Raw genomic sequence first — 27,897 nt, forward strand, 5'->3', positions numbered from 1 at the left:
AAGCATTTTAGACAGCTGAAATTCGGTGTGGCTTTTTTGAATTTGTTCTGAAAAACGTGAGTTGGTGTTGTGGGCTGTGTGACAAGAAGTTTGTGCAGTCAACTAATACGTTGTGATTAGCAGCTATCGGATTCTGGAGTTTTCAAGCCCCAAAGAGCAGAGGAGCGCGCGCCATGTCAGGTTGGTAACAGTCATTTTGTTTGAAGTTTGTGTTTTTTTCTTTAGCCATCTCAAGTGAACAAAGTCATCAAAACTTTTTATTGCATTAGGCTTACTTTTCTAATGTTTGCTGCAGCTAGCCAACGTGTCATTATGATGAATAGCAAGTGTTCTACTTAGCTTTTAACCCACATTATGTAATGTCTGAGCTAATAGCCAGGTTGTTAAATTTTGAAATTTGAATAATTACTTACAGTCTACTTGAGGTTGAGAAGTAAAATGTTTCTATCATTGTTTCTCAATATGACAACTTTAGAATGTGATCATATACTTTGATATATGAATCACGCTATATTATAGGGTAAGTGTACTTTTAAGGCCACCAAAATCAGGTTTTCAGGTATGTTTAATAGATATTCTTCTGATTTCTATTTGATATCTGTGGGGAAAAGGCAAGGTCATTTGAAAATGTATGCATTTGTTTATGTACATGTTTAGAATATTAAATGGTGATATTTTATGAAATATGTCAGAAGTGTGGTATGGACCTTATTGACAAAATAAAAATGTTGTTGATTAAGGAGGCCTTGACTTACATAGGGGTGTGATTATTTTCGTAACTGGGATTTTCTCTCAATAGAGTTAATGGTGTTGAATATAGATTCTTATAAACTAGGTGCACTGGGATAGACACTTGACTCCCACAATACACACTCCAGCCACTGGGGGGGGGTCTTACTTTTCTTGAGATCTTGAAGTGGAGCCTTTAAAGGGGAGGACCTCTGGTTTTGGAGGCCAGATACCGGAGCGTCGTTTTGGATATATATAAGATGGTGGAAGTTTTGGCGCTGATTTTTCTCTAGCACTCTGGAAACTGTTGCACCTCCAGATTACTACCTACCCTTTTGAATAATCTCTACATGCTTGGGCTGGTCGACCATGGAGTCAGCGCTTGGGTTCTTCGAGGATCTTTAGGTAAGAAGAGTGAACCCTCCCAAGTTCTCATTTCATCACAATAGATTTCAACACCTTATTTTCGTGATCTAATTGTTGGCTGTGTGATTGTAACTTGATAGTTTTGTGCTCTGTTGAGGTTAGCTGTTTGCTAAGGTGGGTATTGGATTGCAGAGTTGCTTGATTGTATACAGTCTAGACCTTTGGTAATTGGGTATGTTTGGTTGAGTTCTCAGGAAATCTGATTTGGTGATGTTGATTTGACTCAAAAATACCTGTTGGAAATTGTGGCCTACTTGGGGCTTCTTGAGTTGTATGTGTTCTTTCAGAAGTCCTATGAGAGGACTTGAGGTAAGGTGGCCAAAATTGTCAAGTACTTTTAGTTTTGTAGTCATACTTTGGTGGTACTTAGGGATTTTAGGCCAATAGGGGAATATAGGTTACCTCTTGGTGTTTGAATTTTAGTAGCCTTAGAGTTAGGGGTCTCTGGTCTGTCCTCATTTCGGCTGGGGGGCTTTTGGTATTTTTTTAATTTTTTCCCAAAAATGTCTCAGTTTGATCCGGAAAGTTTTATCCAAGCCCATCTGCAGACAACGGACTGGATAAAATTAAAGAAGCCTCAGTTGCTCCAGCTTGCTGAATATTATGAGATTGAGGTAGATTCAGAGTTGAATAAAATTAAGATAGTAGATCCTTGCTCAGTCCCTAGGTTTGAGTGACTCCATCATTGAGGCAAGATTGGCTAGGGAACAAGCAGAGAAGGGTAGGCGAGAGAAGGAGAAGGATAGTTTGCGGGAGCTGGAGTTAGCTAAGATTGAGTTGGAGAAGGTTAAACTCTCGCAGATGGAGAGTCAACAACAGCGCAGACATGAGACTCGGTTTGATGTATCCAAATGTCTACATCTAATGCCAAAATTTCAGGAAGACGAGGTAGATGTGTTTTTTGATGCCTTTGAGAATATAGCCACGGAATTAGCTTGGCTGGAGAATTGTTGGACCGTTTTGGTTCAGAGTGTCCTGTAGGGGAAAGCTCGGGAGGCTTATGCAGCTTTGAATTCTGCACACTCCATGGAGTATGACACGGTGAAAACGGCAGTGAAGAATGCCTATGAAGTTGTGCCAGAAACTTACAGGCACAAATTCCGTTCTCTTAGACGTAAGCTAGCGGAAACCTATTTGGATGTAGCTAGGCAGCAGGAGGCAGTGTTTGAACGAAAGCATGTGAAGTTTATACTTTTGCAGATTTAAAACAGCTTGTTCTTATGGAACAGTTTAAAAATAGTCTACCTGTTCTTTAGGAAGTGTACATTCAGGAGCATGGGGCGACTGAAGTTAAAAAGGCTGCTATGATGGCAGATACTTACGAATTTACCCATAAGGAGTCGAGAGTGAAAGAGAGATCAGTGGTTGGAGAAAGGCTAATATAGAGGTTAAATCAGCAGAGACTAAAAGTCATAGGGAAGGGCCATCTGGCTCTAAACCTCATAGTCAACTTCAAAAACCTGTAAATTCTACTCCCTCGGGAGAAATAATCTGCCATTATTGTAGAAAACCTGGCCATATAAAATCAGGTTGTCCAGTTCTGCAGAAGTGCAGACGTGGGTCTTATACTGACTCTTCAAAATCTGTGGCATTGGTAGTTGGTTCAGAGAGGACTATTAGTTGTGTGGATCCTGAGTCTGAAATAACCCCCTCTCTGTATGATGGGTTTGTCTCCTGCTGTACAGTGTCCATTGGTTCTGGGGAGCCAGAAACCAAAATTAAAATTTTCAGGGACACTGGTGCAGTTCAGTCCTTGTTGTTACAAGGGGTTCGTGATTAGCCAGTTTCAATGACTCTTCAGTGTTGCTTCAGGGTGTGGGAAGTTTGTTTGGTGCCATGCCATTGCATAAAGTGTACCTAACCTCTAACTTGGTAAATGGCTATGTTAATGTAGCAGTAGTGCCATCATTACCAGTCCCTGGAGTTTCTATGCTAATGATCTTGCTGGGGTTCAAGTTTCGGTAACCCCTTTAATTAGTCACATGCCATGTGAGGTACCAGAAACAGAGGCTTTGGCCAGGGAGTATCCTGAGGTGTTTTCAACCTGTGTCGTTACCCGTGCCCAGTCTCGCCCCAAGGGGGTGGTTCCACAGAGAGGGCTGGAGGAGGCAGCATTTGAGCTTGGAGATACCTTCTTTGGAAAACTAGGTTAATCAGATGCAGCTCAGTTTAATAGGGAAACCTTAATCAAGGAGCTCAAGGAGGACCCTGAGTTGGCCTCATTGTGTAAGGGGGCTGGTACACGGGAGGAGACAGAGGAGTCGGCAGAGGTCTTCTATATGCATCAGGGAGTGCTTATGCGGAAGTGGAGGCCTCCTTATCATCCTGCTGTTGAAGATTGGAGTGTTGTGGAGCAGATTGTGTTGCTGAAGAGTTTTAGGTTGAAAGTGTTGCGCTTGGCACATGAAGCACCCATGGCAGGGCATGTGGGTATTCGTAAAGCCCAAGAGAGAGTCTTGCGTTATTTTTATTGGCCGAAGATGCATCGAGATGTAATCTCCTACTGTCGGACATGTCATGCTTGTCAGCTAGCCGGTAAGCCAAATCAGAAAGTGCCTTGTGCACCATTGTGTACTCTCCATTTTTGCGAGTGACGATAGATTGTGTTGGACCTTTGCACAAGACAAAAAAGGGTTATAAGTATCTGTTCACAATATTGGATGTGTGTACTAGATTTCCGGAGGCTGTACCCTCGAGAAACATTAAGGCAAGAACTATAATTGAGTGTTTGTTTCAGTTCTTTTCTCGGTGTGGGCTGCCTCGTGAGATTCAATCAGATTGTGGTTCAAACTTTACATCTGGTGTTTTCCAGGAAGTAATGTGTGAGCTAGATATTAAGCAAATTTGTATTCATTAAAGGAGCAGGAACACTCTTGTCTGTGATGTTTCTCTTTTCTCTGAGACCTCCTGTAACAAAATGCACATATGCCATTTGTTCAAAACTGTGATCTTCAAAATAAAATTTGGGCATTTAAACCATCTAACAGTGATTATGGAAAAGCGAAGAACCACTATGTTAGTACACAATAGGTTTCTGAACAGGGGCTCAAGCACTCATGAATAATAATTTACAAATAAACAAATAAGTGCTCATTTATTCTGGTTCATCCTGAGTAAACAGACCTCGGTGTGCATTTACCTCAGATCAGTATCTGGTAATGAGGGACAAACAGGTTTGTACTCACAGTAAAATCTTTAATGCTTTGTTTTAGACAGAACATTAGCTCAATATCTGCATTGATTGTCGAAGTTTGCAGGTATTTCATCGTTTTAAAACAGTAAAGTACAAAGAGAATTTGTGTGTGTAAAGTTGTTCACTCTTTAATGTTAAAATCTTTCCTGTCTCTCCGCTGCTGAGCTGCAAGTAGGTGTACGCATGTGTAGTCCAAAATGCCTTGGGCACTGAGTTGTCACTCAAAAACTCATTAGCCAATGGGAAGGTACCCCTGAGAAAACCCGCCCACACGAGAGCTTTTTGCCAAAACTGCTTGCAAAACTCAAGGATCCAGTGTACAAAACTCAGAGAGCTCGTGCACAGAACTCGTGCTGCTTGTGCACAAAACTCAGAGAGCACACGCAGAACTCAGAACTCACACACTAAAGCCATGGAGCGTTTCATATTTGGCACAAATCTGATTCCATAATCCTTGGAATCCTGAAGGTTCCAAAAAGCTGTGCAAGCCTATTCTATACTTCACTCAGCACATGGAGCATTTACAAAAGAGGCGTGAGCCTAATCTTTATTTTTTTTAGCACATCTGTAACATTCCAAAATGCTGCGAGAGCCAATTCTTAATTCTCGTAGCAACCGGAGCGTTAAAAAGGGTGGCGTGAGCCTACTGTTTATTTTTAGCGCATCCTGAAGATTCCAAAAAGCTGCAAAACCTGTTCTTAATTCTTGTAGAAACCGGAGCGTTCCAAATGATGACGTGAGCATGCTGTTTATTTTTAGCATGTGCTGAAGGTTCCAAAAAGCTGCACGAGACTATTCTCAATTCTCGTAGCAACCGGAGCGATCCAAGTGGTGACGCAAGCTTGTTTATTTTTAGCGAATCCTGTATGGAACCTGATTGGTGCCAAAAAGAATCGCACAAAAAAAAATTAACATCAAACGTAAAACTTAAAGGTTACCCTCTACTCATGTGTTTACCTAGCTTGACTGGAAATAGGAATCCCATCTTGATATATACAGTTATACATTTTATGGACTAGAAGAGGTCTCCATATCTCAGCTTTGGGATATGGTAGAGCGAAAATAACCACACCACTGTCTTTGTCAGGACTTCCCTGACACACGGTGTGGGTTTGGAGAAGATCTGAGGAGGTCACAGTTTTCACCCCAAAAAAAAAATAATAAAGGGTACCCCTTTGTGTTTTTTTTTTTATACTAAATTTTTGACCGTCTCAGACTTCTACCTCTACCTCTACCTTGCTAGATGTTTTTTTTTTTTTTTTAGCGCATCCGGAATCTTTCAAAATGTTGCGCAAGCCTATTCTTAATTCTCAAAGCATCCGCAGCATTCCAAATGGTGACGCAAACTTGTTGATTATTTTTAGTGAATCCTGTATGGAATCTGATTTGTGCCAAAAAGAATGCACAAAAAAAATTCATCTCAAATGTAAAACTTATAACTTGCAAACAAAAAATCCAGCTCTGACATTTGTGCTCCATGACTTTGTGCGTGAGCGCTGAGTTCAGCGCATGCTCTCTGAGTTTTGTGCGCCAGCTGCACGAGTTCTGTGCGTGCTCTTTGAGTTTTGTACGCCTTGTTCCTGAGTAACTGTAAACTGCTTATGCATGCAAATTCATTAACTACAGAACTTCAAATGTAAAAGATTATGAGGTTATAGTACAAACGATTATGCTACAACTGATGCTAAAGATCTCATCTAAATAACTTAAATTAACCTCCTATTTGCTTTTCTCCCTGCCCACCATTTTTCACTGCCCTACTCATTTTTTTTTACTACAGTCCATCTTTACATAATTACATAAAGAAAATGAATTAGTTCATGTTCATAGTTAATTTTGAAAAAAATGTACTAACTTCACAGCTCCAAAAATAAACTACTTCACGTGCTTTTGTTTATTTTTTTCTCTCAGTAAATAAGCTTCTATAGCTTTCATATAACCTTCTGCAACCCATTAATCACCAGCCAAAACTCACTGCTACTCACTAACAAAAAATGAGTGTATGTGAAATTATATATTCAAAATATTACTTTACACCAAAAAACCAGCACTGAGATTGAGAATGTATTTTAACCCACGTAGCTACTACTTTATGTCTTCTTAATGTGTTTAAGCAGTTTTATTTCTTATTTTATTTCTTATACTGAGGGAAGCGGTTCTGTGACATAAAAAATGCTCACATCGTCTTGTAAAATTCGCCATCAAACCACATAATTACTCAAATTAAAATACTCATGTATGAGCGATTGTCATGTCATTTAAATGTTTTCTATGTCAGAGGGGAAAAAAGAGCTAGCTAGAGTTAAACAGGTTAGCTAAAGTTTGTCATTTGGAAAAAAAACAAACAAACAAAACTAAAAACGGTTCAATATTACGTATGTACCATATAGCAGTTGATAGAATAACGTACATAACATTAACGATGTTGACTACATTTGGGCGATACCAAAATACATATGTATCCAAAAATAGAAGGTTAAATTGACATATTTATGGGATGAAGCTGTTCCCTGAGGCTGGTGAGAGCTGCTCGCGTGCCGCGGTCACTGAAAAGAGTGCGTAGCTTCATCGTCTTCTTCTTCTGTGTTTTTACATCAGTTCTCTTCTGCCACCTTCCGGTTTCTCACTCAGAGTTCATTCATTTTAGAGCTGTCGTTCCAGTCCAGTCGTCTTCACTTAAACTTAAATAACAATCTCCTCCCTTCAGCATGACACTGAATGTTTCCATATGTGTTTAATAAAATGCTCTGATCAGTGTAGTGTGCTAACTGCAATCCCAGTAAACATTTAGCCGTTGATTCAATGTTGAAATAATGTACTTGACTGTGGTCTAATCAACGTTTTTTTAAGGTTGAAAATGAAAATGAAACACTGACGTTGAAAAGACGACTAACTAAGTCACATTAAAGACGTCCTTTTAAAGCCGTTATTTCAATGTGGAAATCACGTACATAAATGTCATCCAATAAACTCTGGATTAAAGTTGAAAAGACATCCAAACATCAACTTTATTTGTATAGCGCCTTTTACAACTGACGTTGTCACAAAGCAGCTTCACAGTTTCAGAACAGAACATTTAAAACAAAGCCCAATGCGAGCAAGCGGAAGGCGACACTGCCAAGGAAAAACTCCCTCAAGGCTGGAGGAAGAAACCTTGGGAGGAACCAAGACTCACAAAGGAGACCCATCCTCCTCTGATCAAACTATAGATTGAATTTTAAATGATCACCAATGAATTGTCATTATGCTACATAATAATAATAATGATAATAATCATAATAGTGACATCAATCTTGGGGCATAATAATAGTGCATCAGATTTGGAAGAATCAGTCAATGTTGCTAATCTGAGTCCATTTCTACTTCAGTGTAGTTGATCATGGTGAGTGGTCAGAGGCTGGCAGCAGTAGATGGAGGTGAGCAGCTGGTCTGGTCTGGTCTGGGCCGCAGGAGAATCCAGCAAACAATCTTCCATCAGTGGGCCACCATTTTCTCAGAAAACAGTAAAGGGAAGCGGTTAGTTTAGTTGAGTGCAGCAGAGAAAAAGAGCATGTGACGGATCTGACTGTAACAGACTGGGAGGAGGGAAACCAGAAGGAGCTCAGGCAAGGACGTCCTTCAGCTCCAAAAAAGAGAAATTGTGAGCACATCATCCGCGTTTACCCTGATTCCCCATGTCCATGAGTTCCTGAAATGACAACCTTAAACTAGACAGAGGTTAGTTGCCAAAGGCTAAACTGAACAAGTGTGTTTTGAGCCTAGACTTAAACATAGTGACTGTGTCTGCGTCCCGGACACTAGCTGGAAGATTGTTCCAGAGCCGAGGGGCTTTGTAGGAGAAAGAGTTTACTCAAGTTTCTGCTGGAGCATTCTGATAAAAGTGCATTGCAATAATCTAATCTTGATGTAATAAAAGCGTGAACAAATTTTTCTGCATCTGGGTGGGATAAGGAATTTCTTAACTTAGCGAGGTTCCGAAGATGTAGGAAAGCTGTTTTTGTAATTTTACCTATATGCTGATCATGATGATAGATCTGAATCAATTATGGCACCCAGATTTTTAGCTGATGAGCTAGGGAGAACAGGGAAGTCAAAATTATGTATTAAGTCTGATACCTTATTTATAACAGGTTTTGGACCTAGAAGGAGAACCTCGGTTTTGTCGCTGTTTAGCAGAAGGAAATTGTATGACATCCAATGCTTCACTTCTTTAACACAGTCCTCCATTTTCTTTAGTGTAGGTTTGTCATCTGGTTTGGCTGATATGTATAACTGTGTGTCATCTGTGTAACTGTGGAAGGTAATGCCATGCCTGCTAATAACTCTGCCCAGTGGCAGCATTTATAATATGAATAGTAAAGGTCCTAGAATGGAAATTCCAGATCTCATTTTTTTCTTACAAAGAAGAAACATTATTTACTTTTACAAACTGGTAGCGATCCTTGAGATAAGACTTAAACCATGATAGGGCCGTTCCTGTTATTCCAACCATGTTTTTTAATCTTTCTAGCAGAATAGTATGATCACTTGTATCAAGAGCTGCACTGAGGTCGAGTAGAACTAGCATGGATACGCAGCCTCGATCAGAGGTGAGAAGAAGGTTGTTTGCTATCTTAACTAAAGCCGTTTCGGTGCTATGGTGTGGCCTAAAACCAGATTGAAATTTTTTATATATGTTATTCTTATGCAAGTATGAGGGAAGTTGTTGGACCACAACTTTTTCTAAGATCTTAAATATGAAGAGAAGGTCTGTAATTGGATAGTACACTAGGATCAAGATTCGGTTTCTTGATCAGGGGTTTAATAACTGCTAGTTTAAATGCTTTGTGTACGTGATCACATACAGTATAAGGGACGAATTTATGATTGTTAAAAGGGGATTGATTATGACTGGTAATACTTCTTTAAATAGTTTTGTTGGTATTGCATCAAGTGTGCAGGTCATACAAACAGGTCAATCCAATTCTAGCTGTGGTAGTGGGTCAAAGTCCTCTAGTCGTCCTTCTCTGTTTTGTTCTATATCATCCACACCAGATGACAGACAGGCTGGATTTAGTATATTGTTTGTCTAATATGTTCAATCTTATTGTTAAAAAAGTCCATAAAAGCATTGCTGGTGTGAACAGCTGGGATCTGTGTATCAGTAGCTGCCCGATTGTTTGTAAGTTTAGAGATTACATTAAAGAGTGCTCTAGGATTGTCTTTATTATTTTCAATCAGTGAGGCCAGATGTGCTGAACGTGCATTGACGAGCGCCCTTCTAAATTCGATAAGGCTGTTTTTCCAGGCACAGTGAAATACTTCCAGTTTAGTCGACCGCCATTTCCGCTCTAATTTCCTTACGGTTTGTTTTAAGGTGAGTGTTTCTTCATTATACCAGGGAGCGAGTTTTTTCTGTCGTAGCTTTTTACGCTTAAGTGGTGCTACACTATCTAAAGTTGATCAAAGTGTGTTATCTAAGTAGTCCATTAGTCTGTCCAGCTCCAGTGGGTCCGCTGGACTACTGACTGAGGTCAATAAATCAGTGATGTTTTCAGTAAATTTAGGGGAAGTAGATGGGGTTAGTGAGCGCTTTATATAGTAATGTGGGCATGTACATTTTTTTTTATATCTAAACTATTCATACGAAATTATGTAGTGGTCTGAGACTGTGGAAGACTGCGGGAGAATATTTAAGTTTTTTATGTTCGTGCCCAGGGTCAAAACCAAGTCTAGTGTGTGATTACAATAATGAGTAGGACCTGATACATTTTGTGTGAAACCAACAGTATCTATGATTTATGTGAATGTTCTTTTTTAGGGGATCATCACTTTTCTCAAAATGAATGTTAAAGTCTCCTACAATTATTAACGTATCACAGGACACTGCTAAATTAGCAGCTAGTTCACCAAATTCTTTTATAAATTCTGAATATGGCCCTGGTGGTCTATAAATGTTTAATAAGGAGATTGTGTTCTTATTTGTGGCGGGGTTAATTATGTTAATGTACATAATTTCAAAGGAAGTAAAGTTGTAACCATGTTTTTGGTTAATAATTAAATTATTTTTGTAAATTATACATAATCCACCCCCTTTGCCCGTCAGTCTGGGGCTGTGTACATATTTATAGCCTGTAGGAGTGGCTTGATTTAGTGCTAAATATTCATCATTTCAGACTGACAGACAGTCTTGATACTGTAACAAATGTTTATATTCCTTAGAGCAAGCTTTGTACATACACCCTTACTATGGGCAAACAAATGGCCATTATCTGTAAGTGTATCCTTAAAATCACTTACCTGTTCGCTGTGTAATCTACTTGCCTGGTTTGTGCTGGTGGGTGGGGTTAGTCAAGTCTGGCGCAGACGTCGGACATCCCATTCCCAATGTATTTTAATTGAATGCAATAGATTGGAAGTGGGACGTCGGACACGGAACTGACTGATCCCATTCCCAATGTATTTGAATTGAATGCAATAGATTGGAAGTGGGACGTCGGACCCGGAAGTGACCGATCCCACTCCCAATGTATTTGAATTGAATGCAATAGATTGGAAGTGGGACGGCAGACTCGGAAGTGACCGATCCCACTCCCAATGTATTTGAATTGAATGCAATAGATTGGAAGTGGGACGTCGGACTCGGAACTGACCGATCCGACTCCCAATGTATTTTAATTGAATGCAATAGATTGGAAGTGGGACGTCAGACTCGGAACTGACCGATCCCACTCCCAATATATTTGACTTGAAGTTAGGCTTACACAACTTCACAGGCTGTCTCGTGGGGTGTGCACAATAAACATATTAACATTTGGGGTCATTCGGACCCTTTTAAGGGGTGTCCAAAACCCATGAATGAAATTTGAATGGGAATAAATTGGGAGTGGGATGTCCAGAAACTGAGCTTGGGGGGGTCTACCGACTTCACGGCGTCGAGTACTGAATCATCTGAGTCCCCCAAACAACATATCAGAAGATGGGGTCACTGGGATCTTGCGTAGTATGTTATGTTCAGCAAATTTATTCATGAAAAATGTTTTCCTTTGTTTGCCCACTTCCAATCTATTCTAACCAAGTCAAATAAATTGCAAGTGGGATCTTACTTCCAATCTATTCCAGTCAAATCAAATAAACTGGAAGTGGGATCCCACTTCCAATTTATTTTACTATTTGGAATTTGGAAATCTTTGATTTTGGGGCCAGAACTGAGGCCTATATTGACAAATTGGGACCCTATCTCACTTCCAATTTATTCCAGTCAAATCAAATAGAATGGAAGTGGGATCCCACTTCCAATCTATTCTAACCAAGTCAAATTGGGGTCAATTTTGACAAATTGGGACCAATTTTGGACCCAATCTCACTATCCCATTTCCAATTGATTTCATTCAAGTCAAATAAATTGGAAGTGGGATCCCATGGAACATGTACATGACTTGGCTGAAATAAATTGGAAGTGGGATCCCATGAAACACGTACATGACTTGGCTGAAATGAATTGGAAGTGGGATCCCAATTCCAGTCTATTTCAGCCAAGTCAAATAAACTGGAAATGGGATACCACTTCCAATATATTCCAATATAGTAAAATAAATTGGAAGTGGGATCCAATTTCGAAAACTTTGACTTTGAGTATTTTGTGCCTGCTGCGAGATCTCTGAGGCTTTTCTTGCGAGCTTTGCGATCTCTTTGAGTGTTTTGTGCATGCTGCGAGATCTCTCTGAGGTTTTTCTTGCGAGCTTTGCGATCTCTCTGAGGTTTTTTTGTGAGCTTTGCGATCTCTCTGAGGCTTTTCTTGCGAGCTTTGCGATCTCTCTGAGTGTTTTGTGCATGCTGCGCGCTCTCTCTGAGGTTTTTTTGTGAGCTTTGCCATCTCTCTGAGGCTTTTCTTGCGAGCTTTGCGATCTCTGTGTGTTTTGTGCGTGCTACGCGATCTGTCTGAGGTTTTTTTTGTGAGCTTTGCGATCTCTCTGAGTATCTTGTGCATGCTGCGCGCTCTCTCTGAGTGTTTTGTGCATGCTGCGCGCTCTCTCTGAGGTTTTTTTGTGAGCTTTGCCATCTCTCTGAGGCTTTTCTTGCTAGCTTTGCGATCTCTCTGTGTTTTGTGCGTGCTGCGCGATCTCTCTGAGGCTTTTCTTGCGAGCTTTGCGATCTCTCTGTGTGTTTTGTGCGTGCTGCGCGATCTGTCTGAGGTTTTTTTTGTGAGCTTTGCGATCTCTCTGTGTGTTTTGTGCGTGCTGCGCGATCTGTCTGAGTTTTTTTTTGTGAGCTTTGCGATCTCTCTGAATGTATTGTGCATGCTGCGTGATCTGTCTGAGGTTTTTTTTTGTGAGCTTTGCGATCTCTGTGTGTTTTGTGCATGCTGCGCCATCTCTCTGATGTTTTTTTTGTGAGCTTTGCGATCTCTCTGTGTGTTTTGTGCATGCTGCGCGATCTGTCTGAGGTTTTTTTGTGAGCTTTGCGATCTCTCTGAGGGTTTTGTGCATGCTGCGCGATCTGTCTGAGTTTTTTTTGCGAGCTTTGCGATCTCTCTGAATGTATTGTGCGTGCTGCGCGATCTGTCTGAGGTTTTTTTTTGTGAGCTTTGCGATCTCTGAGTATCTTGTGCGTGCTGCGCACTCTCTCTGAGTTTTTTTTGTGAGCTTTGCGATCTCTCTGTGGGTTTTGTGCATGCTGCGCGATCTCTCTGAGGTTTTTCTTGCGAGCTTTGCGATCTCTGTGAGGTTTTTTTGTGAGCTTTGCGATCTTTCTGAGGCTTTTCTTGTGAGCTTTGCGATCTCTCTGTGTGTTTTGTGCATGCTGCGCGATCTGTCTGAGGTTTTTCTTGCGAGCTTTGCGATCTGTCTGAGGTTTTTCTTGCGAGCTTTGCGATCTCTCTGAGGTTTTTTTGTGAGCTTTGCGATCTCTCTGAGGTTTTTTTGTGAGCTTTGCGATCTCTCTGAGGCTTTTCTTGTGAGCTTTGCGATCTCTCTGTGTGTTTTGTGCATGCTGCGCGATCTGTCTGAGGTTTTTCTTGCGAGCTTTGCGATCTCTCTGAGGTTTTTCTTGCGAGCTTTGCGATCTCTCTGAGGTTTTTTTGTGAGCTTTGCGATCTCTCTGAGTGTTTTGTGCGGGCTGCGCGCTCTCTCTGAGGTTCTTTTGTGATCTCTCTGAGGCTTTTCTTGTGAGCTTTGCGATCTCTCTGTGTGTTTTGTGCGTGCTGCGCGATCTGTCTGAGGTTTTTTTTTGTGAGCTTTGCGATCTCTGAGTATCTTGTGCGTGCTGCGCGCTCTCTCTGAGGTTTTTCTTGCGAGCTTTGCGATCTCTCTGAGGTTTTTTTGTGAGCTTTGCGATCTCTCTGAGGCTTTTCTTGTGAGCTTTGCGATCTTTCTGTGTGTTTTGTGCATGCTGCGCGATCTGTCTGAGGTTTTTCTTGCGAGCTTTGCGATCTCTCTGAGGTTTTTTTGTGAGCTTTGCGATCTCTCTGAGTGTTTTGTGCGGGCTGCGCGCTCTCTCTGAGGTTTTCTTGTGAGCTTTGCGATCTCTCTGTGTGTTTTGTGCGTGCTGCGCCATCTCTCTGATGTTTTTTTTTTGTGAGCTTTGCGATCTCTCTGAGTGTTTTGTGGGTGCTGCGCGATCTGTCTGAGGCGTTTCTTGCGAGCTTTGCGATCTCTCTGAGGTTTTTTTGCGAGCTTTGCGATCTCTGTGTGTTTTGTGCGTGCTGCGCGATCTATCTGAGTTTTTTTTTGTGAGCTTTGCGATCTCTCTGTGTGTTTTGTGCGTGCTGCGCGATCTGTCTGAGGTTTTTTTTTGTGAGCTTTGCGATCTCTCTGTGTGTTTTGTGCATGCTGCTCGATCTGTCTGAGTTTTTTTTTGTGAGCTTTGCGATCTTTCTGAGGCTTTTCTTGCGAGCTTTGCGATCTCTCTGAGGTTTTTTGTGAGCTTTGCGATCTCTCTGAGTGTTTTGTGCGGGCTGCGCGCTCTCTCTGAGGTTTTTTTGTGAGCTTTGCGATCTCTCTGAGGCTTTTCTTGTGAGCTTTGCAATATCTCTGTGTGTTTTGTGCGTGCTGTTCGATCTCTCTGAGGCTTTTCTTGTGAGCTTTGCAATATCTCTGTGTGTTTTGTGCGTGCTGCGCCATCTCTCTGATGTTTTTTTGTGAGCTTTGCGATCTCTGTGTTTTTTTGCGAGCTTTGCGATCTCTCTGTGTGTTTTGTGCGTGCTGCGCGATCTCTCTGAGGCGTTTCTTGCGAGCTTTGCGATCTCTCTGAGGTTCTTTTGCGAGCTTTGCGATCTCTCTGTGTGTTTTGTGCGTGCTGCGCGATCTCTCTGAGGCTTTTCTTGCGAGCTTTGCGATCTCTCTGTGTGTTTTGTGCATGCTGCGCGATCTGTCTGAGTTTTTTTTTGTGAGCTTTGCGATCTCTCTGAATGTATTGTGCATGCTGCGTGATCTGTCTGAGGTTTTTTTTTTGTGAGCTTTGCGATCTCTGTGTGTTTTGTGCATGCTGCGCCATCTCTCTGATGTTTTTTTTGTGAGCTTTGTGATCTCTCTGTGTGTTTTGTGCGTGCTGCGCGATCTGTCTGAGGTTTTTTTTGTGAGCTTTGCGATCTCTCTGTGTGTTTTGTGCGTGCTGCGAGATCTCTCTGAGGCTTTTCTTGCGAGATTTGCGATCTCTCTGTGTGTTTTGTGCATGCTGCTCGATCTGTCTGAGTTTTTTTTTGTGAGCTTTGCGATCTCTCTGAGGGTTTTGTGCATGCTGCGCGATTTGTCTGAGGTTTTTTTTGCGAGCTTTGCGATCTCTCTGAATGTATTGTGCGTGCTGCGCGCTCTCTCTGAGTTTTTTTTTGCGAGCTTTGCGATCTCTCTGTGTGTTTTGTGCATGCTGCGCGATCTGTCTGAGGTTTTTCTTGCGAGCTTTGCGATCTCTCTGAGGTTTTTCTTGCGAGCTTTGCGATCTCTCTGAGGTTTTTTTGTGAGCTTTGCGATCTCTCTGAGTGTTTTGTGCGGGCTGCGCGGTCTCTCTGAGGTTTTTTTGTGAGCTTTGCGATCTCTCTGAGGCTTTTCTTGTGAGCTTTGCGATCTCTCTGTGTGTTTTGTGCGTGCTGCGCGATCTGTCTGAGGTTTTTTTTTTGTGAGCTTTGCGATCTCTGAGTATCTTGTGCGTGCTGCGCGCTCTCTCTGAGTTTTTTTTGTGAGCTTTGCGATCTCTCTGTGGGTTTTGTGCATGCTGCGCGATCTCTCTGAGGTTTTTCTTGCGAGCTTTGCGATCTCTCTGAGGTTTTTCTTGCGAGCTTTGCGATCTCTCTGAGGTTTTTTTGTGAGCTTCGCGATCTCTCTGAGTGTTTTGTGCGGGCTGCACGCTCTCTCTGAGGTTTTCTTGTGAGCTTTGCGATCTCTCTATCTCTCTGATGTTTTTTTTTGTGAGCTTTGTGATCTCTCTGTGTGTTTTGTGCATGCTGCGCGATCTCTCTGAGGTTTTTTTTATGAGATTTGCGATCTCTCTGAGTGTTTTGTGGGTGCTGCTCGATCTCTCTGAGGCTTTTCTTGCGAGCTTTGCAATCTCTCTGAGTGTTTTGTGCGTGCTGCGCGATCTGTCTGAGGCTTTTCTTGCGAGCTTTGCGATCTCTCTGAGTGTTTTGTGCGTGCTGCGCGATCTGTCTGAGGTTTTTTTTTGTGAGCTTTGCGATCTCTCTGTGGGTTTTGTGCATGCTGCGCCATCTCTCTGATGTTTTTTTTGTGAGCTTTGCGATCTCTCTGTGTGTTTTGTGCATGCTGCGCGATCTGTCTGAGGTTTTTTTTGTGAGCTTTGCGATCTCTCTGAGGGTTTTGTGCGTGCTGCGCGATCTGTCTGAGGTTTTTTTTTGTGAGCTTTGCGATCTCTGAGTATCTTGTGCGTGCTGCGCGCTCTCTCTGAGTTTTTTTTGTGAGCTTTGCGATCTCTCTGTGGGTTTTGTGCATGCTGCGCGATCTCTCTGAGGTTTTTTTGTGAGCTTTGCGATCTCTCTGAGGCTTTTCTTGTGAGCTTTGCGATCTCTCTGTGTGTTTTGTGCATGCTGCGCGATCTGTCTGAGGTTTTTCTTGCGAGCTTTGCGATCTCTCTGAGGTTTTTCTTGCGAGCTTTGCGATCTCTCTGAGGTTTTTTTGTGAGCTTTGCGATCTCTCTGAGGCTTTTCTTGTGAGCTTTGCAATCTCTCTGTGTGTTTTGTGCGTGCTGCGCCATCTCTCTGATGTTTTTTTTTTTGTGAGCTTTGCGATCTCTCTGAGTGTTTTGTGCGTGCTGCGCCATCTCTCTGATGTTTTTTTTTTTTTGTGAGCCTTGCAATCTCTCTGTGTGTTTTGTGCATGCTGCGCCATCTCTCTGATGTTTTTTTTGTGAGCTTTGTGATCTCTCTGTGTGTTTTGTGCGTGCTGCTCGATCTGTCTGAGGTTTTTTTTGTGAGCTTTGCGATCTCTCTGTGTGTTTTGTGCGTGCTGCGCGATCTCTCTGAGGCGTTTCTTGCGAGCTTTGCGATCTCTCTGTGTGTTTTGTGCATGCTGCTCGATCTGTCTGAGTTTTTTTTTGTGAGCTTTGCGATCTCTCTGAGGGTTTTGTGCATGCTGCGCGATTTGTCTGAGGTTTTTTTTGCGAGCTTTGCGATCTCTCTGTGTTTTGTGCATGCTGCACGATCTGTCTGAGGTTTTTTTTGTGAGCTTTGCGATCCCTCTGTGTGTTTTGTGCATGCTGCACGATCTGTCTGAGGTTTTTTTTGTGAGCTTTGCGATCTCTCTGTGTGTTTTGTGCATGCTGCTCGATCTGTCTGAGTTTTTTTTTGTGAGCTTTGCGATCTCTCTGAGGGTTTTGTGCATGCTGCGCGATTTGTCTGAGGTTTTTCTTGCGAGCTTTGCGATCTCTCTGAGGTTTTTCTTGCGAGCTTTGCGATCTCTCTGAGGTTTTTTTGTGAGCTTTGCGATCTCTCTGAGGCTTTTCTTGTGAGCTTTGCGATCTCTCTGTGTGTTTTGTGCATGCTGCGCGATCTGTCTGAGGTTTTTCTTTCGAGCTTTGCGATCTCTCTGAGGTTTTTCTTGCGAGCTTTGCGATCTCTCTGAGGTTTTTTTGTGAGCTTTGCGATCTCTCTGTGTGTTTTGTGCGGGCTGCGCGCTCTCTCTGAGGTTTTCTTGTGAGCTTTGCGATCTCTCTGTGTGTTTTGTGCGTGCTGCGCCTTCTCTCTGATGTTTTTTTTTTTGTGAGCTTTGTGATCTCTCTGTGTGTTTTGTGCATGCTGCGCGATCTCTCTGAGGTTTTTTTTATGAGCTTTGCGATCTCTCTGAGTGTTTTTTGCGTGCTGCTCGATCTCTCTGAGGCTTTTCTTGCGAGCTTTGCGATCTCTCTGAGTGTTTTGTGGGTGCTGCGCGATCTGTCTGAGGCGTTTCTTGCGAGCTTTGCGATCTCTCTGAGGTTTTTTTGCGAGCTTTGCGATCTCTGTGTGTTTTGTGCGTGCTGCGCGATCTGTCTGAGTTTTTTTTTGTGAGCTTTGCGATCTCTCTGAGGTTTTTCTTGCGAGCTTTGCGATCTCTCTGAGGTTTTTTTGTGAGCTTTGCGATCTCTCTGAGTGTTTTGTGCGGGCTGCGCGCTCTCTCTGAGGTTTTTTTTTTTGTGAGCTTTGTGATCTCTCTGTGTGTTTTGTGCATGCTGCGCGATCTCTCTGAGGTTTTTTTTATGAGCTTTGCAATCTCTCTGAGTGTTTTTTGCGTGCTGCTCGATCTCTCTGAGGCTTTTCTTGCGAGCTTTGTGATCTCTCTGAGTGTTTTGTGGGTGCTGCGCGATCTGTCTGAGGTTTTTTTGTGAGCTTTGCGATCTCTCTGAGTGTTTTGTGGGTGCTGCGCGATCTGTCTGAGGTTTTTTTGTGAGCTTTGCGATCTCTGTGTTTTTTTGCGAGCTTTGCGATCTCTCTGTGTGTTTTGTGCGTGCTGCGCGATCTCTCTGAGGCGTTTCTTGCGAGCTTTGCGATCTCTTTGAGGTTTTTTTGCAGCTTTGCGATCTCTCTGTGTGTTTTGTGCAAACTGTGCGCTCTCTCTGAGGTTTTTTTTGCTTTGCGATCTCTCTGAGTATCTTGTGCGTGCTGTGCGATCTGTCTGAGGTTTTTCTTGCGAGCTTTGCGATCTGAGTGTTTTGTGCAAACTGCTGGCTCTCGCTGAGTGTTTTGTACGTCCTGCGGGCTCTCGCTGAGGTTTTTCTTTGCACTGTAAAATGTGATAAGTTGATCTTACTTAAAGGAATTTAGGAATCCGGTTGCCTTGAAATAGTTAAGTAAATATAACTATTATTTTGAAGTTATGTTAACTTAATGTCTATCATTTAAGTGTACTTAAAACCAACCTGGTCTCATGGGTTATACGTACCTCTGAACACTTTTTTGCAGAGGACCAAATACGTACTGACTGGTACATTTTGGTGCCGATTTTAGAAGCAAATCTCCACAGGGGGTGCTAAAGAGAAATGCAGACTAATGAAAAACTGTGATGGTTTTTCTATTAAAACTCTGGTTGACGTTAGGATTTTTGAAGCTGTTAATCGTCACTGTTAATTTTTTGTTAATGTTTAGAATAGTTTGGGATCGCCCATGATGACTGTCTGTTCTTGAGTGAGCAAATCAACTAACTATTGCCTCCTGTAACGTAGCATCTGTGTAGGTGAAGCTATATCGTTTAGTCTGGTTGATGGAGCAGATTGTGCACTTTTTTGCTACCAAACTAAAGGTTCCCATAACCTTTTACCTAGACATATCGGGGAACGAGACGTGCTGTCTACTGATTAAATTATTAAATCGCATGAGTGACTTTTTAAATTACGTGTCTTGTCGTCAGGCGACACCTGAGCATATACGTAGCTTTAGATACGTTTTGTAGCCTGGTGGCTAATGAGTTGGCGTTTGCTAAATAAAACGGTCAGTGTGTTTCTGTGGCCGTAACGATGTACTTTGTAAACACCATCGCTCTTGTTATGTTACAAGAATGTAAAAGATATCGTGGCTCAGTCAGTGGAAAAATAACAGCGTACTTCGGTTGCTATGGTAACAACGAGTCTATGGCTGTGTCTGAAACTTGAAGGTATGTGCCTTGACCTCTTGTTGCCTATGTAGGGCCTTAGAAGGTAGCATTGAGATAAAGGTATTTGAAACCAAATCTCTTTTGGGACACATTCAGCAGGCATTAATTCATTAACAATATTCCAACAGCTTACATCTAGCTCTCAGTGTACATTTAAAAAGTGGCCAAACCGAGTTTTAAAATGCATTAATTAAATATTGGATTTGGGACACTACTTCATACCGTCCTGCTTAGCTTGTGTTGGCAGCATTTCTTCGTCTATTTAGTATTATTATTATTATTATTATTATTATTATTATTATTATTATTGTCATTGTTATTGTCGTTATTATGATTAATGATAATAATAATAATAATAATAATAATACTTTTGTCGCACATTTATAAGCAAATAAATAAACTACATATTCCATTTAAAGAAAATAAGTTAATAGGAAAAAAGAAGCAGAATCTTTTGAAAAAATAAATTTCTTTAGAAATGTAAAATTGAGGCTGTACGGAGTTCCGCATGATTGGTTTTAAGTAGGCCGTTAATCAGTGCAACACCGTGCTTAACGGGAGCAGGAGTGAGCGAGTGAGCGAGTGTGTAAAACTTTGTCACGTTAGTAATGAATGGTACACATTTATATGAGATTAGTAAGAATTATTAAATGTGTGCTGAACTTTTCTACGCTGTGTTCAACTTAAATACGCTGTTAATGTTACAGCAGTATGTTTACACACGGGACCGATTCCCTCCAGTCCACCTTAAATTCAGCCTTTAAACTACTCGTTTTTATCCATTTTCACATGCTTTATTGTTATGCTCTTTAAATGTTGTGTATAACTGATAACCACATCTCATAAACTTTTCCTGCCCTCAACTTGTAACTTGTAATGTAACGTTAACTTAAAATACTTTAAAAACATAATTTAGTGAGTAAGGTGGACATGATTTACTTTTTGCGCGTTTTCATAGACACTTTCGGTGTGCGCATGTGTGAAAATGTGCCTGTGTCTGCTTGTACTTTTGTTTGCGTGTTTGTATTTAAATCGCATGAGTGACTTTTTAAATTAGCCTGGTGGCTAATGAGTTGGCGCTTGCTAAATAAAACGGTTAGTGTGTTTCTGTGGCCGTAACGATGTACTTTGTAAACTCCATCGCTCTTGTTATGTTACAAGAATGTGAAAGATATCGTGGCTCCGTCAGTGGAAAAATAACAGCGTACTTCGGTTGCTATGGTAACAACGAGACTATGGCTGTGTATGTTTGTGTGTCTGCGCGTGCTTGTGCGTTTGTTTGCGTATGTGTACATATACGCCTGTCCATCTATTCGTGTCGTGGATGTACGTACGTTTGCTCATGTTTGTACCTTTGTTTCTTGTGCTCTTGTTTGTGAATGAGCCCGTATGTGTTGAGAGTTGCTGTAAAGTAGTCTCTATATATTTATCCGTATTAAAACCACAGATCCCATGAATCTGCCAAACTATTCGGTACTGTAGTTATAAGAATGTCATAAGAATTAATTGTTTTGGCAGATGACGGACACACAAATCCACTAGTTAGATAAGGTGTGTGTCAGAGGACAAATTTTTATTGTCCCTTGGAAAATAAACGAGGCTTTGTAATCCAGTATTTTTTTAAATGCTGTTCACAAGTAGGAAGTTAATAAAAGTAGGAAGTATAAAATCCACTACTTAAATATTTTAATTTAAAATGTAATTTATCTTGTGACCCTCAGGTGTAAAAACATGGCTGAAAAGAGATCATCTGGTAAACCTGCACAAGAGGACAGAACGGAGGAGGAATTACAACTTGATATTGATGAACTAATGGCTGATTTGGAAGAGATGAAGGTAATTTGTATGAAAATAATTACTGCATCAAACAGTATTTCACAACTCCTTCTCTGCATGGACATTTTATAAGTATGTTGTTTCCTTGTTATAATCATTAATTTTGTTCTTGCAAGTATTTGAGGGTCACTAACAATGAAATTACTGCATTCAAAAAATTATTTATGAATTATTTAGGAATTTAATAGCACTGTTATTAAGTATTTGTGCTTTTTGCAAAATGCTATTTTCTGAAATACCACATTGTTCTACCTCTTAAATGTTTATATGAGTAATATAGAATGAAGAAGTAGTTGAACCAAAAAAAAGCATGTTGAGCCAAAGGTGCGCTGGAAAAAGAGAAATAAAGAAGGATACTTGGTCTATGAGAGGCGAAAACAAAAGAAGGGTATGTTTTGATGTTTTTGATCCTTTGCTCTTTGTGAATTATTTTAGAACTCATTCAATCATAAACTTTTGGATTTGGTTTACTCTAGATCAGTCTCGACGTTCCATGGCTTTTGCAAGTAACCTACAGGAACTTGAGATTGGTAAGCCATTTTTAATTTATGGTAATGTACAAATGGTAATGTATTTATTGAATTAAAAAAAAAATCATATAATTCCAGAAACTGCAAACACATCTAAACCTTCAACTAGCAAACAAGACCTGGCAGATGTAGATGTACAACAAGTTATAGGTGAATATTTTTTATACTTAATGTCATTTTATATTTATTGTAGCACTGTCTTCATTAAGTTCCACTGAATTAGTTACTTTCTGTTTGCACTCGAGAAATAATGTCTTTTTTAAAATTAAATAGGACTGTCTGTTCTCAATGAACAAGCTCATAATGTAAGGAATTGCTGAATGTTTATTAATTAATTTTATTTATTTTTGCAAGATTTACAACTACAACTACTCCAGGATACACTGGACTGTGATGTTGCAGAACCCAGATCCACAGCATCTCACAATTGGGCATTAAGGCAAACTTTGTCTGAAGATCGCTGGCGGGAAGCAAGACCTAAACTCCTTGACAGTTTGCTAGCTTCAGGTCATGTACATCATGGGTATTGTGATCACTGTAAATCAAAAGAAGCAGTGATCAGATGCAAGGAGTGTTTGCCAAAATCCAGTTTCTGTGGAAATTGGGATATTTCCACACACAAATATCTTGTCTTTCACAACAGAGAGACTTTTGTTGATGGGTTCTATAAAACTCTCCCGCCATCAACTGCTGTGCAAGACATCAGTGGACAAAATGTCCTATTTGAACAAGGTAAGAACTACTTAAAAATTAAAAGCATGTTCATATTTTCCCATTTTTGTAGTCAATATATTATTCCGTTCTGATAGCGTGTTTGATGGCAATTACACAACCAGACAGAATCTGTGATTGTGACACTCACAACCTGTCCATTGATACTGGACGACCAGTTGTACTCATCTGTATTAATGGTATGTGAAACTCAGAGTATTTTTATTGTATATTAGGTTAACCTGCTGACATACAGTATGTGTTGATAATCACTGTGTATGTCCTGTATTTTGTTTTCTTTTTAATTGTGTACAGGTCGCTATGATCTCTTTCTGCCTGTAGTGAATTGCAGAACATGTCTTGTGTCATGGACACCTGAGGTACGGGATCTGCTTTTTAGTGGTTACTGGCCAGGAACAGTTGCGTTTCAAACTGTATACCAGGTAGACCTTTTCAGGTCTTTTGAGGAACTAAAGATCACTTCACCTGGGCTTTCAAGACAAGCATTTGTAAAAATGTTACAACAGCGCTCACAACTATTTGGAAGGGTAAGACTGTTGGAAGGCTGTATGTCCACTGCAATTGTCCTGTCTGCAGTTTGGCATGTAACCATGTTTCATTATTTTCCTAATTCCAGAGTGGCAACATATGTGGTGATGTCTTCCAAAAAGCTTTTCTTGAATGGACATACTGTCGTCATGAAAAAGAAAAACTCTGTGGAATTGACCACTTCTCTTGCCCAGCTTGCACCCCAGATACAGTTGCTGTGTCTGCTGATGGAAACAGAAAACTATATTGTTTCAGCAAAACAAAGGGGTATATTATAATTGAGAACATTTTCACTGTATAGAACTTGTGACTGTCTCTTGTAGCATTAAAATATTTTCTTTATGTAGGGTAGAGGAGCAACCATTTTTTGATGGTGATTTTCTGGCTGTAGCAACTTTTGTTGACTGTATTCGTGAGAAGACCAAGGCGGTAAGAAATGTCTTTGGACTGTACACAGTAAATCAGTATTTGCATACATATCTTACATTGACATTGTGTTACAGGTACATGGAAAAGGCATCTGTGGAAAGTCAACATGGGCTGCAGCTAGGGAGACCTCTAAAAAGACAAACACAAAATGCGATGAAGAGGGCCTAGAGGTCGCAGTTTGCAGACACTGTATATTGCTTAGAGGTCTGAACATGTTTAGGGGGGAAATATTTGCTTACCCTCTGTTTTTGCAAAAAGAACTTGCAGCTAAAACAAATTGCCATTTCTTCTGCACTGACATAATGTGTCGGTATTGGCCCTATCTGCAAAAGGTGGCTCATGTGTTCCCAGAATTAAAAATCTTGACTCAGATGAAGCCTTTTCTCTCGGTTATGCATGCAAAGGGGCACTCTACAAAATGTGAGGTAATTGTATATTCCTCAACTAACAGGTAAGTTCTTTGACATGTTGATGTTGTTGTTAAACTCGATATTTATATTCTTGACATCTGATGTATATTCTATAGGTTCAGTGGGGTGGCAAAAATCAAACAGGGGCAGGTACTACCCTAGGTGAAGAAGTTGAACAAGTTAACAGCTTTTTGTCACGAGTGGCTCTAACTACGAAGTACATGAGTAAGGCTGGTAAGAGAACCTTTATTTACAGTTCTCATGTATTGTGCTCAGTTTTTGGCATTATAAACTGCTTGGTTGTTTCTTTACTCATACTTAGTGACTTGCTTATAGTTGAGCAGCACTTTTATTCTTTCATCATCACAGCACGGGTAGACATGATCACTTTGCATGCCAGGGGATGGAATGAGCGAAAGAAAAGAAACCTGCACAAGTACTTGTATAAACGCTATGTGAAGGTAACTGTGAAAGATTTTATTTATTTCAAACTGACTTAAGTCTGCTAATGATTTTCATACCTAATAATAGTATTGCCAAAGGTTTGTTTAACTTTCAATTTATTATACTTTTGAGATTTTACAAACAAGTAAGGAGGTCAAAGAGGACATTGAGGCTATAAAGAAAAGCACAGGAAAATCCGATGAGGAACTACAGCAGTGGGTCACTGATGTAAAACAGTGGGCAGTTGACAGTAAGTATTTACGTGTTGTTGCCTCTTGTGAATTGTAAAGAAGGATCACCATCATCAGTTTTTTTTTTTTTTATGTATTTCCATGCCTGCCGCCTTAACTGGCTAAAACTATCATGTGACCATGCCAGACAAAGATGCAATGTGTTGCATGATCAGTAACTGTTTTAAAAAGGTAAACCTAGGTGAGGTAGCTTTCTCATTCAAAACATTGAGATATTTATTAGTCACCATAAAACATAAAGGGCAAACTGTATACATGTTCTCTGATTCTTTGGCAGAAAGTTAGTGAATGTTCTTTTTTGACTTGTTCTTTTTTTTGACCTGTATTACAATTTCTCTTTATTTTTTGTAATTTAATTATTTTTTTTTTTTTTGCTTTTAGATTTGTTAGATTCATATTTAATGTAAATCACTTTTGTCAAAAAAATATAAATTGTGTTATTTTTCTTTTTTGTATATGGCACAGAAAATGCATGATACTGATTAAATACTTATATAAAAATGTTATAGCTCCAGATGACCTCAGCACAGATGATCCAGTGAGGTTGCAACATTTGATTGAAAGCCTCTTTTTGGGTATCCAGCAAAAAAAGCGGGATCTATATAGAGTAACCGGTAAGTATCCATGACCAAATTGCCTTACTGTCATCATGTATTTGGGTGACAATTTTTTTTTAAATGTGAGATATATATGCCCTATACATTTCTAGGAGTACAGAAAGTTACGCTCCTTTGACCACATATACGTGGTATGGTATTTGTTGACTACAATAAAACACGCACACACACTAGTGCACTCTATGGGTTGTGATCACACACCCAAAGTGGGGGGCAACAATCCCAGCACCCGGGGAGCAGTTATGGGTTCAGTGCCTTGCTCAAGGGCACTTCAGCCCAGTCTCTAACCATTAGGCCACGGCTGCCCTGTCAGATTTAAAGTCCTCTGTGGGAGTCCTGACCATTGAAGAAACAGTGTAATATGAGCATTTTGATTTGTTATGGTACACTGTATCAGTGTACACTGAGGAAACAACCCTACCTTCCAATGTCTGGTGTAAAAATAAGCATTCCTATGTTTAACATTACCTGACTGTCTGCACTACTGTTCTTTTTATTACCAGAAATTTATGATAGTGCTGAATTAATAAAAAGTAAAATTTCAGGTATTGAAGTATTCACAATTACTTTCTTAATTACTGATATACAGTATTGTTTATAAGGTGCCTTTTGAGTGTCCACTAATCAAACTTTATGCATATACTCCTGAAACCTCTTTTTAAATTTTTTTCATGAATTTTACTGCAGACCGTAACAAACAGCGACACAAGATCCGAAGACGGATTGCAGAGGATAAGATAAAGCTGTCTGATGCCATATCCCAATATAATGATCTTCCGACCAGCACAGAATCTGTAGATTCTGTTGAAGATCTTTTGGTATCAGAAAGTCCTATCTGGCCTTGGGATTCTGGTATGATACTTTTAACATGAATTATTTTAGTGAAACTTTATTGAGTACTTCATTGAACTCTGTCTTTGAAAGGTAAGAAGCCTATGTATTTTTCATTTGTTTTGGACTATAGAAGTGTGTGGATTTCCATGAAAATAAGATTTATATATTTACCCCTTTTTCACATACTTGAACTGTGCCATCCCTCCCATAGAGTGACCATCTCTCACACACTTCAGAAGTGACTCCATGCCTGACTCCTCTGATTATGGTGTCAAGGAGGGTCTCTGTCTTCTTTCTCCACACTTGTTGGCTTGTGTTGTCAGGACAGACAGCTGCACCACTAACATTTGCTTTTACTCCCAAAGGCATTAAGAAGTATTAATTAATGTATTTGAATAGGATATTTATATCAATGTGTTGTTTGTATTTCTAGAACTTGACACTTCTCTAGGCATGAAGAAGAAAGTTTTTGACAAGGTGATGCAGCTGGAGAGACTGATCGAAGAAGAGGCTATACTTTTGCGAGAAATGAAACAACATTGGAACCATCTTACAAGAACCTGCAAAGCTTTAAGGGACCAGGCTGGTGTAATATCATAAGACCTGGCAGCATACAGTGAGTATTCATTTCTTAATGTTGTTTGCTCCATATTAGATACATTCTTGAATCATTTTACAGATTATTTTTATGTCCACATTGAAGCATACTTTATGAACACAACCCAACATTCACAACTAGATCATACTTTTCAAACCCTAATACTATGATCAGATGAAGGCATGTTATTTGTGTATACTGCTTGACTATATATGTTCTTTCAACCTTGTACCATTTTTTACATTATATTTGGTGTTTAATTGTGCATTGTACTATATATCCCAATTTGATATTTAGGCTACTCTTGAGGAATTTCTGATCAAGCTTACCATGGCCTGCACAGTGCTGTCCTCCAAAAACTTGAGGAGCTTAAGACTGAGTTGTTAGCTGTGAAAGAAACATACCACCAAATAGTGGTTGGTCATCATGGCACTGTTGTGGAAGAAGAAAATGAAGACCCATATGAGGATGTTTCCACAGATGCATCTACAGATGATGAATTGTAGATTCCATCCACTGCAGTAGCCGAGTACATTTCAGATCTGTTTACATATGTACATTTTTTTTCTTAAACTTACATACATGTAAGCATACATATTTTTCACCTGAATAGGATTACGGTTGATTTTGATTATAATCATCTAAGTTTGATTATTTGATTATAGCTGTTGTGTCCAGAGTTAATATATGAGCATTCAACATTTTAGTTGATTATGGACGTTTGCATCTATTGAATGATTGCATCTGTTAATATTTTGTCCTCTACATATTTGCTGCATTGACTACATTGATTCAATCAAGATCACATGCTTTACATAAACTGTAGCTGAAACTGGGACCCTAATATTGCATGCTCAGTGATGTCCTTTTGATTATTTTTTTTTTTTCTTAATAAATAAGTATAATGGACAAAGATTGTTTTTGATTATTTATTTATTCTTTTGTGGCACACAATCAAATCATTATGTATACTGACAAAAAACATTAAATGAAGTTCAAATTGTGGGCAGGCTCCAAGGTGTCGTCCCATGTTTTCACTCTAAAAGGCATCATGGATGCAAACAAACTTAGTATTTCATATACTGACATTATTTTATTTGAATTTGGTATTATGATTAATTAGGTTCAGTTTTGCAGAAACCTGGTAATAAACTAGTAAAGAAGGAGAATGCATATTTATTAACAAATCAATGCTGGCAAAGGTTCTTAACATAAGGCTTAAGGCAGCCAGCTGATACTTGCCTCTTCTCATCCCTACACACAAACACAGACAAAAACAAGTGTTAGTCATTT

General features: G+C 40.1%; 1 protein-coding gene across 9 annotated transcripts; it reads left to right on the top strand.

Moving 5' to 3' along the window:
* Window positions 1-27,508, top strand: LOC136683884 (uncharacterized). Of its 9 annotated transcripts, XM_066659055.1 has the most exons (19): window positions 1-25; window positions 121-180; window positions 21,117-21,231; window positions 21,512-21,619; window positions 21,708-21,761; window positions 21,840-21,911; window positions 22,116-22,493; window positions 22,571-22,672; window positions 22,788-23,020; window positions 23,110-23,288; window positions 23,369-23,450; window positions 23,525-23,875; window positions 23,977-24,094; window positions 24,230-24,321; window positions 24,437-24,554; window positions 25,065-25,169; window positions 25,860-26,024; window positions 26,440-26,622; window positions 26,902-27,508. In XM_066659055.1, exons 5-18 carry the CDS (start codon window positions 21,725-21,727, stop codon window positions 26,604-26,606), a joined length of 2,199 nt encoding a protein of 732 aa, XP_066515152.1. In that variant the 5' UTR covers window positions 1-25; window positions 121-180; window positions 21,117-21,231; window positions 21,512-21,619; window positions 21,708-21,724; the 3' UTR covers window positions 26,607-26,622; window positions 26,902-27,508. The 9 variants fall into 9 exon arrangements, with proteins under 9 accessions (XP_066515152.1, XP_066515151.1, XP_066515155.1 ...); XM_066659054.1 differs by lacking the exon at window positions 1-25 and having other exon boundaries at window positions 92-180; XM_066659058.1 differs by lacking the exons at window positions 1-25; window positions 121-180 and adding an exon at window positions 18,688-18,929.
* Window positions 27,509-27,897: the final 389 nt, after the last annotated feature.

This window comes from Hoplias malabaricus, unplaced genomic scaffold (genome assembly GCF_029633855.1).
Source record: "Hoplias malabaricus isolate fHopMal1 unplaced genomic scaffold, fHopMal1.hap1 scaffold_210, whole genome shotgun sequence".
NCBI classification, from domain to species: Eukaryota; Metazoa; Chordata; class Actinopteri; order Characiformes; family Erythrinidae; genus Hoplias; species Hoplias malabaricus.

Excerpts from the sequence above, each read along its gene's own strand:
- LOC136683884 (XM_066659055.1), top strand. The coding sequence starts at position 21,725 with ATGGCTTTTGCAAGTAACCTACAGGAACTTGAGATTG. Across the intron at positions 22,494-22,570 it reads AAATGTCCTATTTGAACAAG|CGTGTTTGATGGCAATTACA; the intron begins GTAAGAACTACT and ends CCGTTCTGATAG. Across the intron at positions 24,555-25,064 it reads AAAACAGTGGGCAGTTGACA|CTCCAGATGACCTCAGCACA; the intron begins GTAAGTATTTAC and ends AAAATGTTATAG.